The sequence below is a fragment of the Puma concolor genome, chromosome B1 (genome assembly GCF_028749965.1).
Source record: "Puma concolor isolate L17-30 chromosome B1, mPumCon1.1.hap2, whole genome shotgun sequence".
NCBI lineage: Eukaryota > Metazoa > Chordata > Mammalia > Carnivora > Felidae > Puma > Puma concolor.
In genome coordinates this window covers 49212096-49227562 of record NC_141670.1, presented here as the reverse complement: position 1 = coordinate 49227562, position 15467 = coordinate 49212096, and the positions used below count along the sequence as shown (strand labels likewise).

At 45.4% G+C, this 15467-nt stretch overlaps 1 protein-coding gene across 6 annotated transcripts in view; it reads right to left on the bottom strand.

Moving 5' to 3' along the window:
- PTK2B (protein tyrosine kinase 2 beta) overlaps window positions 1-15467 on the bottom strand; it is a 125881-nt gene that overhangs the window by 24437 nt on the left and 85977 nt on the right. For 4 of the 6 annotated variants that reach the window (XM_086703745.1, XM_086703747.1, XM_086703743.1 and 1 more), the window contains exons 3-11: window positions 7514-7692; window positions 6895-6982; window positions 5608-5687; window positions 3422-3484; window positions 3155-3209; window positions 2572-2712; window positions 2082-2156; window positions 1369-1470; window positions 524-641 (exon numbers count right to left, since the gene is read on the bottom strand). In XM_086703745.1, the coding sequence (XP_086559871.1) occupies window positions 524-641; window positions 1369-1470; window positions 2082-2156; window positions 2572-2712; window positions 3155-3209; window positions 3422-3484; window positions 5608-5687; window positions 6895-6982; window positions 7514-7692 (901 nt within the window). Of the gene's footprint in view, window positions 1-523; window positions 642-1368; window positions 1471-2081; window positions 2157-2571; window positions 2713-3154; window positions 3210-3421; window positions 3485-5607; window positions 5688-6894; window positions 6983-7513; window positions 7693-9201; window positions 9334-12344; window positions 12534-15467 lie in introns of all 6 variants that reach the window. The other 2 variants (XM_086703746.1, XM_086703748.1) reach the window with 2 other exon arrangements.

Sequence of the window (15467 nt, the reverse complement as noted above, 5' to 3'; positions counted from 1 at the left end):
CTGGAGCCAGGGACACAGGGTCCTAGATGGATGGCTGACCTCACTGCTCCTATGAGCCAACACAAGGGAGACCCCTTCCCGCCATTCTGTATCTTCTGAGAGTCAGAGCGGAAGCTAAGTAGGCCTTTGGCCTGAATTAGAACACTCTTAGTAGAAGAAATTCTCAGCCTTCCTTCTGCCACCACCCACGTGTTCCAGCTCGGACCCCTGCTTCCGATCCCAAAATAGACAGATCTTCACAGGAGGGACAAGTCATGTTCCAACACTAGCTTTGATCTTCCTGGGGCCACAAACATCTCTGCTCCTGATGCCAGCTCCCCAAGCTGCTTTTGGCCAGGGCCTGCAGCTAAGGACCCAGGACGGTCCACAGGGGGTATCCAGGAGGGTTGGGTGAGCACCTCCTCACACTTCCAAAGCCTCTTTGTTCACATACTGGTCAATGGCTTAGCTTCTCTTGCTCTGCCACTGGGGGCTTGTGCCACATCTGCCCATTGGGCCAGAGTGCCTTTAAATGGAAACTCACCTTTCTTGGGATGAATGATGAGAGAGCCTTTGTGCTCCCCTTGAAGCCGGCAGTAACCATCCACCAGGTCAGCCATGTTCTCGGCCTCTGCCAGAGAGGAGGTTTTGATGGACAAAGACTGCAGAGAAGAGACCAGCCAAGTATGAGACCTGAGACCCTTGGCTAGAGTCTGCCACACAGGAATGGAGAAGAAATCGCACACTCAGAAGGAGCAGACAAGGCCACCCTTCGTTCCCCTGTCGGGAGTCCCTCAGCACCTCTGCCAGGGATTGCATTCCCCACAGCCACCAGGGGGCGCTCCTGCCACCCCTCCCCACTGGCAACATTAAACCCTGGAAAGGCCAGTTTTGCTAGGACTTATTTTGGTCTCTAAGTGCGTAGCATAATGTCTTGTACCCAGTAGGTGCTCAATAGGTAAGAGCAGAAACTAGGAGAAGAGGGAGCGGGATAGGGGACAGTCAGATGAAAGGAGAGATAGACAATCAGTTTGCAGTTTGAGTTCTCTCTCTCTCTGATTATTCCACCCACAAAAAGCCCAGGTTCCCAGAGGTACTGTTACTGAGTCATCATTCACTTGTTCAGAGTTAGATCTCTGATTTGTGACTTGATTTCCGGTCACTTCATCCACCCTAAAAACTCCTCCAACTTATTTCTTGACATTTTTAAACAGCTTTGCTTCCTGATACATCTCCCTTATAGTTTTATTGTCAGCCTGGTATAACGTCTGAGCAATGGGTGCAGTTTTCTTAGTGAGATCCCAGAAACCAGGCTGGCCTGGGCAAGAAATCCCAACCTGTAGCTGCATCCCCTTGTTTTAGAGCTTCCAGGTGTCCAGAGACGCTCACCTGGGGGGCACCTTCAATGCCCAACTGTAGTACCGCCTGGCCTTCCTCCAGTGGGAGGCACCTGATGGACTTGATCTGCTTGAATTCAGCTAGGCAGGTGGGCTGTAAGAAAGCAGGGGGCCCTTCAGACCATCCCACTCCTGGGATCAAGCCTTGAAGATTGGTCAGTATGGCGGGGGAGGAGCTGCAAGGAGGTCCTGCATGGAGGAGAGACCTTCAAGGAGGTCTCTCCATGGTGTGAAGAGAGAATCAAAGACTATTAAGGCAGAAGGGATCATCTGGTCTAAGCTCCTCACTTTGCAGAAGAGAAGAGGAGTCTAGGGAGCCAGGAGTTGCTCACGGTCATATGCCAAATTGGTGATAGAGCCGGGACTGGACCCAGGTCTTCTGCCTCCCAGAAAATGATTGTCCCATCTTGCCATTTCAAGATCAACTTTTTTATCTGAGCCAGAAGAGCAGTGATAGTGCCTTTCCCTCCTCTCCTCCCCACCACACCACCCTGCCGCCCAGGGTGCAGGAGATAGTCACGGGGAAGTAAAGAACCGTCTGCTCCATGTCCCAAACACTCTCTCTACAGCTACTCAAACCAAGGGCCTCTCTGCTCTCAGCAAGGGGCAGGGATGACTGGTAATCAGGACAAGGTAGGAGGCAGCAGAGAGGGGGAGACCGCTCAGCCTAGGGGTGGGTGCAACCTGCCCCCAGTCTCTCTCTACCTTTGCATCTTGACTTGTCAGCTGGCGGATGCCCTTCGGGCCGATGACCAGGTCCACAGTAATGTTCCATCCTTGCTGGAATAAAAGAGGAGAGAGGACTGTTGCTTCAGGTTTGTCTCCCTCATATTTCAGAAAGTTGAAAAACAAAAAGTTCACTAATTTAGACACAGGCCACTCTGTCTCCTGTGCCCTCCAGCTCCTTCAATCTCAAAACCCTACCGTAAGGACTCCCTTCCTCCCCATACCCTGCCTACTCTGCCCACTTCCCAGATTTGTAGCCAAGATTTCAGTTCCCTTCCTCAGGCAAGCAGTTTAACATTAGTTGCATTTTAGGGCATGTCAGCAAGGCCCAGTTGCTCGAGGACCTTTGCTTGTGTGTATTACTTCGAGCCAACACGCCTCTTCTTGCCCCCAAGTCGGCCTTGTGGGCCCCTTTCCTGAGAGGCCTGGAATTTGGGTCAGGGAGAGAATAAAGAGGATGTGTCATTACAATGAGTTCACAGCGATAGGTCTCCTGGTCGATGTTGGCAAAGCCCGCGAGGGTGTTGAAGAACTTCATGACGCACTCCTCCTCCCTGAGCGAGGCATACTGCTGGAAGGTCTGCTGGATCATCTTCCGGAACTGCTTGGGCTGGGGGTGGAGATGGTCAGTGGTGAGCCGGCCCTGCTCCTCCAAGCTCTGATTCCTTCCCTGATCTCACCAAAAGCCTGTCTGCTACTGTAGGGTGGTCCTCAGGCCTTTGCCACGAGAGCAGCAGCCATCTGTTCACTAAACCACACACCTACTGTCTCCAGGGAGGCTCACCAGAGCCCTGGGATGGAGGCATGGGAGGTAGCATCCCCAGGCCACAAAGATAATTGGCCTCTGATGTGGAACTGGAGCCAGGTTTCCTAATTCCCAGCCACAGAAAGGGCCCACTGGATATTTTTAGTGGTTCTATGTCCAGATGGCCCAAGACACTAGAGATACCCTGGTTTTCCTGAGTATCCCCCACCCAATGCCATTGGGCTCTAGTCATAGAGACCAGCACAAAGGGGTTCTCTCTGGGCCCCTTGCCCAGTGGTTTCCTCACCTTTAAGTTCTCCTGCATCTGCTTTGGGAAAAACAGGTCCAGTCCTACTTCTTTCCTGAAAGAAGAGGAGAAAAAGTGGCATTTGACTCCCCCTCACCCCCAGCCCAGGACTTCAGACCCATCAGGAAGAGATATGATGGACGGAGGACCAGGAAGATGGGTCCTGCCTGGCTTTGGTATGGAGATGAACAAGGTAGGGAGCAAGTAGGAGAAGCAGGGCAGTGAGGAAGGAAGGGAGGAGAGGCAATGACCAGTTTCAGGACTTACTCCAGGAACTCGAAGTTGGACTTTTTGTCAAGTGCATTGTGGGGCATGTCCTTGAAGAACCGCCTGGAGAGAGAGAAGTCATGGAGAGGTTGATGGTTGGAGAACAAGGCCATCAGAGTTGGGTCACCCAAAGCCACACATTGGTCTAGAAGCTCCCTTTCCCCTGCCAAATGTAGTAACCAATTGAAGGGAGAATATTAGAGTGAAAAAATTTGATATTTACAAAACCACGAAGAAAAAGAAAACCCCCAAATTTCATTCCTAGGAAGGACTCCAGCCCTGTTCTTTGGGAAGCCCAGCTCTGGGACCTCCCAGTTGTTGGGCAGAAGAGAAAAATGGTGGTTCTATCTTTGGCCTCTAAAAACAAATGACCCAATGCAGCCAACGAGGATTGTTGGAGGGCCTAGCATTTAGTGGCCGAGTATATATATGACCCTCTAATGAATTAATTCAGTAGTTCTCAACCAGGGGCAATTTTACACCTCCCTCTCCAGCCTGGAAACATTTGGCAATGTCTGGAAATCTTTGGTTGTCACATCTGGTTGGGAGGAAGGTGGTCCCACCAGCATCTAGTGTGTAGAGGCCAGGAACGCTGTTAAGTATCTTGCCATTCACATAATGGCCCTCCAAACAAATTATCTAGCACCAAATGTCCCATTGCTGAGATGGAGAAACCTGGGAGGTTGATACAAGGAAGGAACTCAGGAATCTAGGACAAATGTTCTTTCCTGACTCACTTCTCTCTATAGAGTATCTGACAGAGTGGGCTAGCAGATCCTGGAGGAGTATGCCAGCTGATTAAGGCAGACCTGTACTTTGGAAACCAAACAACAGGTAAACAGCAATGATATTCAGTTGTAGGACGTGAAGAGCCTATCCAGGATTCTTCCCTGGACGCAAGGTCATTTTCCTCCTACTTCTACCTGAAGGTGCTGGTGATTAAGATCCGAAATTTCCACACAGCCTATCATGGCAGCTTTAGACAGTTTTCTGAGTCAAGGGTGAGTGGATGGCTCAGCTGGTGCCGGCTTTGCTCAGGTCATGATCTCAAGGTTTGGTTTGTGAGTTCAAGCCCTGCATCTGACTTGCTGCTGTCAGCGCAGAGCCCGCTTCAGATCCTCTTTCCCCCTCACTCTCTGCCCCTCCCCCATCTGTGTTCGCTCTCTCTCAAAAATAAATTAAAAATAAATAAATAAAATAAATAGAAGGTTTTCTGAGCCAGTGCTATGGGCTTGACCCCCACATTCACAGAAAACCTCAGAGCAAGCCTGTGAAGTGAGGATTACAGGCAACACGGCCTCCAGCAATTCCCGTTGGCTTGAGGGAGCTGCAAAATGTACTCCTAGATAGCTGAACAAACTGGCTTGCTGTACGCACCTATTTAATTGGCAAATGCCCATCAGAGAAGAGGATTTTAGATCTTTCAGGGTTGTCCATTCATTCAAATATGTACTGTGCTCTCATTTGGTGCCAGGTGAAGGCAGCACCAATGCTGATTTCAAGGATTTGACAGGATTTCACAATCTAGTGCATGTGAGCCATTCATTCCTAAGTACAGAGGATCCATACAGGGTAAGGTAGATGGGGTGGGCATGAGGAAGAGGGGCCTTCAAGATGGAAAGGCCCTTGAGTTGGCTCAGTGGGAAGAAACTATGGCCACCATCCTGCTTGTTATGGACCTTTCACAGGCAAGTCCTGAGGTTTTCTGTGAATGTAGAAGGTGAACAGGCAACACTGGCCCAGTAAATTTTCTAAAGCTGCCAGAATAAAAAAGAGTTTACCAGGTTGAAAAGAGAATGAGAAGAGTATGCCAGACAGCAGGCTCTGTGTCCCAGCTCCTACTGGAGCTGAAGACACAACAGTGAAGAGCACAGTGGAAACCCAACATTCGAATACCTCCCAGGACTTTGCCTAGTGCTCAAAGAAACATTTACTGAATCACTTGAATGGCAGATAGGTGGAAGAAAAAGACAGCCTGGAGGGAAGAGCAGCCAAAGGAGGCAGGGGACACTGACCAGAAATGGGGCTGGCTCTTTTTTCTAAGGACCAGACAGTGAGCGCCTTACCCTCTGTCAGCCACCACTTGTCCCCATGGCTCTCATGTACCCACTCTTGTTTCCCACCCTGGAGGCAAGTCCAAGCTGGCTAAGAGCTCCAGTCCCTGGAGGGTCCTTGTGGCCACATACCTGAGCTCCAGGCAGCCCAGCTGCAGGGCCATGCCCTCGCTGACCTTGCTGGCATAGCGTTGCATGTAGTCATTCCGTAGCTGGTGGGGAGAAAGACCAAGGTTGAGAGTCATGCCCTCCTTCCCTGTTTCCCTGACCTTAGGCTCCAAGAGATGGTGGGTGCTTTGAACACAATCCTGCTGCCCTGAGCTATCTCTCTCACACAGCCCACCATGCACAAATGTGTAGTGGATGAAGAGCAGAGGGGGAGACTCTCCCTTTGCTCTGCCTCTTCCTCTAGAATTCTCTAGAATCATGCCTCCACAGGCCAAGGCCTTCAGGTTTTTTGAAGCACTTTCAGACACATTTTCTTATGGCTTTATGAGGCTGGGGTTCAGATTCCTCTTTCCACTCTTCATTTTAGAGGTAAAGAAATAGAATTTGGGGATGAGTCAATCATTTATTCAAAGTATTTTTGGTACTTAGTGACAGATGTCATTCACTCCACAATAAAAGTCTGGCTTTGTCTTCAGAAAACCAAGAGGGAGACACAGGTGAGAGCTGAAACCAGACAGAAAATAATGATGGCCTCTCACACATCCTCAGCACTCTGTGCCAAGTCCTGTGCTAAGCACTTTACATTTATTACAGCCAGTGGTGTGTTGGAGCAGCTCCAAACAGCTCATGAAAGCCATTTATTAAATTTTCTGAAGTTTTGCAAGCTGTATGATATCATATTGGTAGCTTGAAAAATGCCATGATAGGGGAATATTTACACCATGGAAATTGGCAAGTGCAATAAATCAGAGATTTTTTTCTTCAGAGAGCTGGTTTACCAGCACCCTGCTAGTGATACCATTTGGTCCTCACAACAACCCTATAAAGTAAGTATTATTATTATCATCTCCATCTTCTAGAAAAGGAAATAGCTTCAGGCAGTTACATTAAGCCCCAGGAGGATACTAGGTTAGTAGCTGGCAGCACTGGCCAGAAGCCAGGCATGTCAGAGTCTGTGTGCTAAGACCACCAATTCTCTTTGTACCTGCTCTGCCTGCCCGTCACCAGGTCTCCTGAGAAGTAAATAGCCACCAGCAAAGTCCAAAAGTAGCTATACATATGGGGCAGGGTAAGCCAGCACTTAATTAGCCATAAGAGAACCAAGATGGAACAGCTGCCTAGGGACAAAGGCATGTCCCCAAGAGAAGTTTCCTAGATTGGGACCTCCAAAATCTGGGCTTTGTCTCTCTATCTCCCCAGGAAAGGATGAGTAATAGGGCCCTGGGGACAGGAAGAAAAAAATACTTCTACCTGTTGGTAAAAATAAAGTAGCGTTGTCCTGTCTTCTTTTAGGCTTTCCATGAAGTCCTCTGGTAAGTAGCGGATTTGGAGGTCATACCTGCAACAGGAAATTCAGACTCTCTGGTTGACTTAGGGAAACTTGTCATTTAAGAGTCTGCCCATAAGGCTCATGGCCACCCATTCAGGAGTTGTTTCTTCTTTCCCTCCTCTGTGGTCAGGTGGAGGACTGTGGGAAGACCATGGAGGACAGAGGGGTGACAAGCAAGTGGTGGTCTATACTAGTCCTGACTCTCCACCTTGTCCCCCTCATGGCAATTGTTTTCTTTAGGTTTGCAGATCAGCCCTTGACCTGGTTTTCTATTTTCCCTGCCCTTCTCTGTAGCACCAAGAGCATCCTGTCTGGGGATGTTCCTGATATCTGCCCTGGGAGAGGGGGTGTACTGTGAGCTCATGTTAAGTCTTGGCCAATAGATGCATTGGATGCTGCAAGAGAACTAAGCCTAAAATGCCACTCAGATTTTCTAGAAGATTCTCAGAGGTTGGGAAATGCTCCCAGGAATTACTTCCCTGGGCCTCCCCACTCCACACTCTTCTCCCCCCATTTGAGAGCCCAGGGCTCTTCTCCTACCTCCATTCAGCCTCCATGTGCAGACACTCGTACTTTTCCTGAACCTCACCCACTGTCATCTGCGGGTGTAGCCAGTGGATCTCATCCGACTTCATGTGCTTCAGCCTCAGGCCATAGCACTCACCCAGCTGGATGTTGGGCCCTATCCGTCCACTCAGCAGAATGGAGGCAATGACCTCCTGGGGAGGAGAATAGAGAGACACAATTCAGGTATACCCCTTCTAGGCTCCCACAGTCCTCATGCATCCCCCAGAAGTGTGATTCTCTAGGGTGGGGTTCCATCTCAATGTTTCATTTATCTCTGATTCTCTAGCACTTAGTGCAAGTTTTGGTGCACAGTGGGCTCTATCCGATGAATGAATAATTTGGTAAAATGAGACAGAGATAGAGAAACTGAGAGGAGAGAGGAGAGGCAAAGGAGAGAATGCAATGAGGCAAAGAACACAGATTCTGTGCTTCTGCAGCACATTTCAACCAAATGGATTAATAATTACTGAGCATCCACCATGTAAAAGCACTCTCTGAATGGCTCCCAATTTAGCCAGCATTACTGAGCATCTATAGTAGGCACTCAAGGCACCTTGCATACATTATGTCATTGAATCCATACAACACAGGGAAGTAGGTGTTACATCTCCATTTGGCTGATATAGGTTACACAGCTCATGGAATTAAGCTGGGGTTTTAAACCCTGGGCTAGTGGACTCTGTGTATTTCTACTGGGCCAAGCTGCTTCATGGGGTGCTGGGGCTGGGCAAGGCAGAAGGATAGGATTCACATTAATGAATTAATTGGCACACTTGCCACATAAGAATAATGGCCATAGGTAATAGAGTATTGATAAGAGATTAGGAACTCTCCTTATTCCTGCTTTCTTGTTGATCAGAAGTCAGCCTGCCCATAGCCTGATGCCATAGTTTCCTGGCCTCAAGCTAGAGCTGGATCAAGAAGAGGCCCACTTAGGGGAGCCTGGGTGGCGCAGTCGGTTAAGCGTCCGACTTCAGCTCAGGTCACGATCTCACAGTCCGTGAGTTCGAGCCCCGCGTCGGGCTCTGGGCTGATGGCTCAGAGCCTGGAGCCTGTTTCCGATTCTGTGTCTCCCTCTCTCTCTGCCCCTCCCCCATTCATGCTCTGTCTCTCTCTGTCTCAAAAATAAATAAAACGTTAAAAAAAAATTAAAAAAAAAAAAAAAAAAGAAGAGGCCCACTGAGGGGCACCTGAGTGTCTCAGTTGGTTAAGCATCCAACTCTTGATTTTGGCTCAGGTCATGATCTCACAGTTGGTGAGATGGAGCCCTGCATCAGGCTCCATGCTGACAGCATGGAGCCTGCTTGGAATTCTCTCTCTCCCTGTCTTTCTGCCCCCACCCCCCACCCCTGCATGCATTCCCCTCTTCTCTCTCAAAATTAAAAAACAAAAAAAAAAAGAGGCCCACTGGGCAGCTTCCTGGAAGCCCATCTATAAGGTCCTGCCTAGCTCTGAAATCACATTATTTTCAGTTTAATTCATGTTTCTCATATGGTTACACACATAACGGGTAAATTGAGCCAACTCCCAGTGGAGCAGAAAGTACCATCAAAGGCATATTTTAAAAACTCTTCTTATTTTCACTAATAAAATATTAAACCCATATTTAAATAGTACTGTTTTAAAGAAATACCAAATTATTGGTCTGCCTGGACACCCACATGTGTTGTCCAGCTCTGCCTCCTGCCAGCTGTCTTCAAGTCCATGGAGTGGTGAAGCTAAAAAACCTTAAGCCTGAAAAATCCTTTCCCCATTAGGGAAGCAGATCTCCGTCACAGCAGTCAACTCTTGCTCTGTGAGACAAATAGCGAAACTGAGACATATAAAGTACCCATTAACAGTTGTCACAAATCAGTTCAGGAATCAGAATTACCATCCAGGGATGGGAAAGAAAGCTGTGATCAATGGTACTTATAGTGAAAGGGACTCAGACAAGAGAGAGAGCTCAAGGCTGTGAAGTTGACCATTTTGTCATTATTTCCACCCATTTCTCCTGCTACTGACCCTTGTACTGCTCTTTCCACTCATACAATGATATTATCCAGAGACCCCATGTCATTACTGAGCCCATCTGGAGTCCCAGCTATCAGGTATTTTTAAATATAGAGTCTTCACTGCCCCAAATGAAACTTATTTGGCCTATGTCTGATTTCTCCAGGGCTGGGACCCTTGTAATTATTGGAAATTTCAAACATACATGAAGTACACTGAAGTCAAAAAAACAGTATAATAAACACTGATACACACATCACCCAGCTTCGACAATTACCAAAACTCTGCCATTTTTGCTTCATCTATTATGCCATTGACCACCCAACCACCACTTTTGACAGTTTTTTTTTTTAGTTTATTTATCTTTTGAGAGAGAGAAAGAGAGAGTGAACAGAGGAGGGGGAAAGAGAGAGTGAGGGATAGAGAGAATCCCAAGCAGGCTTTGCACTCTCACTGCAGAGCCTGATGTGGGGCTCAAATTCACAAACTGTGAGACCAAGACCTGAGCCGTAATCAAGGGTTCAACACTTAACTGACTGAGCACCCCACCCCCGTGTGCCCCTACAGTTCTTTAAAGGTAAGATTTACAGACATTAAAATGCATACATTTTATGCATACAGTTTGTATGTAATCCACATGCCAAAAATTAAGATACACGACATTTCAAGACACCCAGAAAGTGCCCTCGTGTCCATTCTCAGTCAACCACCAAGCCCATGCCCACCCCAACTCCAGGTAACCAGTTTTTCCTCCCTTTTTACTTAGTTTCACCTGTTCTAGAACTTCATATAAATTGAAACATTGAGTATATATAAATCATTCTCCTGTTTCTAGATACCTGAGCTGTTTCTTATTTTTTTGCTATTGTGAATAAAAGTACTATGAACATTAATATACAGGTCTTTTTATGTAAATATGTTGTCATTTCCTGTGGACAAATACTTAGGAGTGAAAATTACTTTGTCAAAGGTAGATATATGTTTAACTTTATAAGAAGCTGCTAAGATTATTCTGTTTTATATTTCCACTGTGATGTATGAGATATTCATTACACTACATCCTCACCAACATTTGGTGCTATAAGTCTTTTTTTTTTACATTTTATTTATTTTTTGAGACAGAGAGAGACAGAGCACGAGCGGGGAAGGGGCAGAGAGGGAGGGAGACATAGAATCCTTAGCAGGCTCCAGGCTCTGAGCTGTCAGCACAGAGCCTGATGTGGGGCTCGAACCCACAAACCGTGAGATCATGACCTGAACCAAAGTCGAATGCTTAACTGATGGAGCCACCCAGGCGTCCCCCAAGTCTTTTTAATATTAGTCAGTTTAATGGTTATATATAGTATCTCATTGTGTTTTTAATTTGCATCTCCCTGATGACTAATGATATTGAGCATATTTTTATCTGGCCATTCATGTAATTTCCTTTGTGAAATATTTGTTCCAATTTTTCCCATTTTTCTGTGTTGTCTTTTTATTATTGAGTTGTAGGCAATCCTTATACGCTCTAGATAAAAGTACTATGTATATGTTTTATAAATACTTTCTCCAGGTCTGTACTATGTCTATTATTAATTGTCTTGTCAATTTCTTTTGATAAAGTCTTCTTATTCAAAATTTTCTTTTATGGTTAGTGCTTTCTGCATTCTGTCTGAGAAATCTTTGCCTGCCACCAAATCATGAAGATACAATCCTGTTTTCTTTTATAAGCTTTATAGTTTTAACTTTTCCTTTTAGGGTCTGTAATCCATCTTGAATTAATTTTTGTGTATGGTGTGAGGTAGGGGTTAAAATGTACTTTTTTTTCTCATAAAGATCTATGGTTATTCAGCATTGGTTTTTGACTCTCATTTTCCAATTGAATTGTTTTGCTGCCTTTGTCAAAATCAACTGGCGGTATAAGTTTAGATTTATTTCTGGACTCTCACTTTCTGATTTATTGATCTTTGTCTACACTCTGCTAGTACCACACTGTCTGCATTACTGTAGCTTTAGAGGAGATTTTGAAGTCAAATAGCATAAGCCTTTTACCATCTCCTTCCAAGATTGCTGTGTTATTCTAGGTCCTGCATTTCCATATACATTTTTTGAATTTTTTTTTTTTTTAACGTTTATTTATTTTTTTGGGACAGAGAGAGACAGAGCATGAACGGGGGAGGGGCAGAGAGAGAGGGAGACACAGAATCAGAAACAGGCTCCAGGCTCTGAGCCATCAGCCCAGAGCCCGACGCGGGGCTCGAACTCACGGACGGCGAGATCGTGACCTGGCTGAAGTCGGACGCTTAACCGACTGCGCCACCCAGGCGCCCCGCATATACATTTTTTGAATTAGCTTGTCACTTTTCTATTTAAAATGCCTATTGACTCATGATTGAGACTTTGCTAAATCTATAGCTTAGTTGGGGGAGAATTGACGACATCTTAACAACATTGAATCTTCCAGTCTGCAAACATGGTATATCTCTCCACTTAATTTTATTTTTCTTTAATTTTTCTCAGCAATGTTTTGTACTTTCAGTGTCTAGTTTTGCAGGTCTTTTGTTAAATTTATTCCTAAATAGTTTACGTATGTTGATGCTTCTGAAAATTAAAAACATTTAAAATTAATTTTCTATTTTGGGGTTCACTCCCTTGGGTGGCTCCCTCTTCCCCAGGATTTTTCTTAATCTTCTGGCTGCTCAAGTCAGCCCTAAATTCTATCCTCTGATGCCTCAAACCAGTAAGGCTGCAGCTTTCTGCCCCTTCCAGCCCTCCCAGATTGGAAAGTGCCCTCAGGCAAAAACACCAGAAATTTGCAAATCTCATTCCTTACAGTTCAACTCTCAAGAGCAGGTTTCCCTCTAGTTTCTGCTGGTTATGGTCACTCTCCAGGGCTTTCAAGACCATTTCCTTTTTATCTTGTCCAGATTTGCCATTGTTATCAGCAGGAAGATCAGTCTAGGCCAGGGATTCCACCATTTTTGAAACCTCTGTACTATTTTAATGAATAAATCTGTACTTTCTGCAAATGGAAGAAGGTTGGGAGTCAGAGAGCTCCCTTTAGAGCTCCATCAGAGATTCTGGTGCTTTTGTAAACACAAAGAAAGCCCTGAAAAACAAAATCAAATCCTGGTGTCCTCTTCTTCTACCTTTTTATCTCCCCCCCTCCCCCACCCCCTTGCAGCTCATGGTATGGCCAAGGTCAAAATCCTGAGGCTGAGGGGTTGGCAGTGGCTGCAAAGCCAGGAACAGAGTAAAGGAGGAGGTGGGGCCAGTGCAGAGATGCTATAGTGGTGAAGACAACATTTACCTACAGGGGGATCCAGCAAAAGAGTAAATGTATTGAAGATAATGGAAAATGGGTTTCTTAATGTTGGAGAAAGTACTCAAAATAAGGATAGAAGGCTAGAATGGACCCTTAGGTGAGGCATTGGAATTTGAAGTATTGGTGAGAACTCATAGTTTTAGGGGGCTGGAGAGAGGGACACAGAGAGAGAGAGAGAGAGAGAGAGAGAGCACTCCTGCAAGCCATGTACCCATGAGGAGTGAGCATGTGCAACTGAGAGCACATTGAAAGAGCCTGAGGTCAATGACACCAAGATAGTTATTTGCATACCAAACACTGAGTCTTAGTTTCCAAATACCCTCCTGCACTAAAAGGGTTCAGGGATCCTTGGAGAAATGCCTGATTACAGGTCTGGGGCAAAGAAAGTACAAAATAAGCCTGGAATATCTTTTTGTCCTAGAAAAAAAGGGAAGTATTTAGAGAATGTTGGGGATATATAACAAGGAAACAGTATTAGCTTAAAGGGGCTGGCATAGGACAGACACTTAAGTATAAAAATATATAATGACAGGAATGGGTTACATCCCACTGAATAAAACATAATCTGAGGCAGATAGATAAATAAATAAACTGGGGAGAAGGGAATATTCTTCCTTACAATAGAATGCCAACTAGCAAATATGGTAGAAGAAAGGATGGAAACAGGAAATCACCATTTGGCAACAAACTCAGTGTTGGTTGGTTCAGGCATGATTCATCAATGGATGATAAGGCTGGAGGGTGGAGATCTGATGATGAATAGGATGTTGACATAGTTTCAGTGTGTCTTCCCTCAGATTCTAGTCATACACACACACACACACACACACACACACACACTAACCTGGCAGACACAAATGATCAGTTTATCAAGGTTAACATCATCAGTAGGAGAACAGGTAAACAAAGCATACCTCCCACCTTGATGTACTGAGAAGAGCACAGCATCTTTTCTGAGATATTCCTGCCAAGAGTTCGTGGTCAAGTCTAGTTATATAACCCAGTGAGGGGTCTCCTCACAGACCTATAGAATAAAAGGTCTGTACTCTTTTTTTTTTTTTTAAACCGTTACCATTTTCTTAAATGTTTGTTTATATTTGAGAGAGACATCATATGTGCCAGTGGGGGAGAGGCAGAGAGAGAGAAGGAGAGAAAGAATCCCAAGCAGGCTCCATGTTGTCAGTGCAGAGCTGGATGCAAGGCTCAAGCCCACAAACCAGGAGATCATGACTTGAGCCAAGATCAAAAGTTGGGTGCTTAACCAACTGAGCCACCCAGGAGCCCCTGTTACCATTTTTTTTAATTGAGGTATAAATAACACATAACATTATATTGTTCTGGCATACAACATGATTCAGTATTTGTACACACTGAGAAATGATCACCACAACAGGCTCGTTACCATCCATCACCACACATCATTACAAATTTTTTTTTCTTGTAATGAGAACTTTTAAGAGAGGGAGAGCAAGCAGGGAAGGGGCAGAGAGAGAGAGAGAGAGAGACAGAGAGAGAGAGAGAATCCCAAACAGGCTCTGTGCTGTCAGGGCTTGAACTCACAAACTATGAGATCATGACCTGAGCTGAAATCAAGAGTCAGAAGCTTGACCAACTGAGCCACCCAGGTGCCCCTCTTGTGATGAGAATTTTTAAGATTTCATCTCTTAACAACTTTCAAATATACAGCACAGTAGTATTGACTACAGTCACCATGCTATACCTACATCCCATAACTTATTTATCTTGTAACTAGAAGTTTGTACCTTTTGACCCCCTTCATCCATTTTGCCCATCTCCTCCTGTCACACCTCCCCTCTGGCAACCATCATTCTGTTCTCTATAAGCTTGGCTTTTTGTTTTGTTTTGATTTGTCTGTTTATTTGTTTATTCGTTAGATTCTACCTATGAGTGAAACCATATAGTATTTGTCTCTCTCTTATTTCACTTAGCATAATACTCTCAAGTCCTCTTCACGTTGTCGTGAATGGCAAGATTCCATTTTTTTATGGTTGAGTAATATTCCACTGTGTATCTATACCACCCTTCTTTATCCATTTATCCATCTATCAACACTTGGGCTGCTTCCATATCTTGGGTCTTGTAAATAATGCTGCCATGAATATGGGGATGAATATATCTTTTTGTATTAGTGTTTTCATTTCCTTCTGATAAATACCCAGAGGTGGAAATTCTGGATCGTAGGGTAGTTCTATATTTAACTTTTTGAGGAACCTCCACACTGTTTTCCACAGTGACTGCACCAGTTTGCATTCCTGCCCACAGTGCACAGGATTCCCCTTTCTCCACCTCCTCGAAAAGGCCTTCGGTCTTGCAGACCAAGAACCTCTTCTATACTGGAGGACACCACAGAGACATGACAACTAAATGTAAATGGGTGTTCCTGGCCCAGATAGAATAAAATAGACACTGGAAGGACAGTTGGTGAAATTCAAATGGTTCAGAGGTAGTGTTACAGCAGTTTGGGCTTTCTCCTTTGGGTGGTTGCAGGCTAGCTCTGTAGGAGAGTGCCCTTGCAGGGGGAATAAACACTGGAGTATTTTGGGTGAGTGGTATTGCTGCAACTTGCTTTCAAAAGAAAGCAAGAAAAAGAATAATGACAGTGGATGTGTG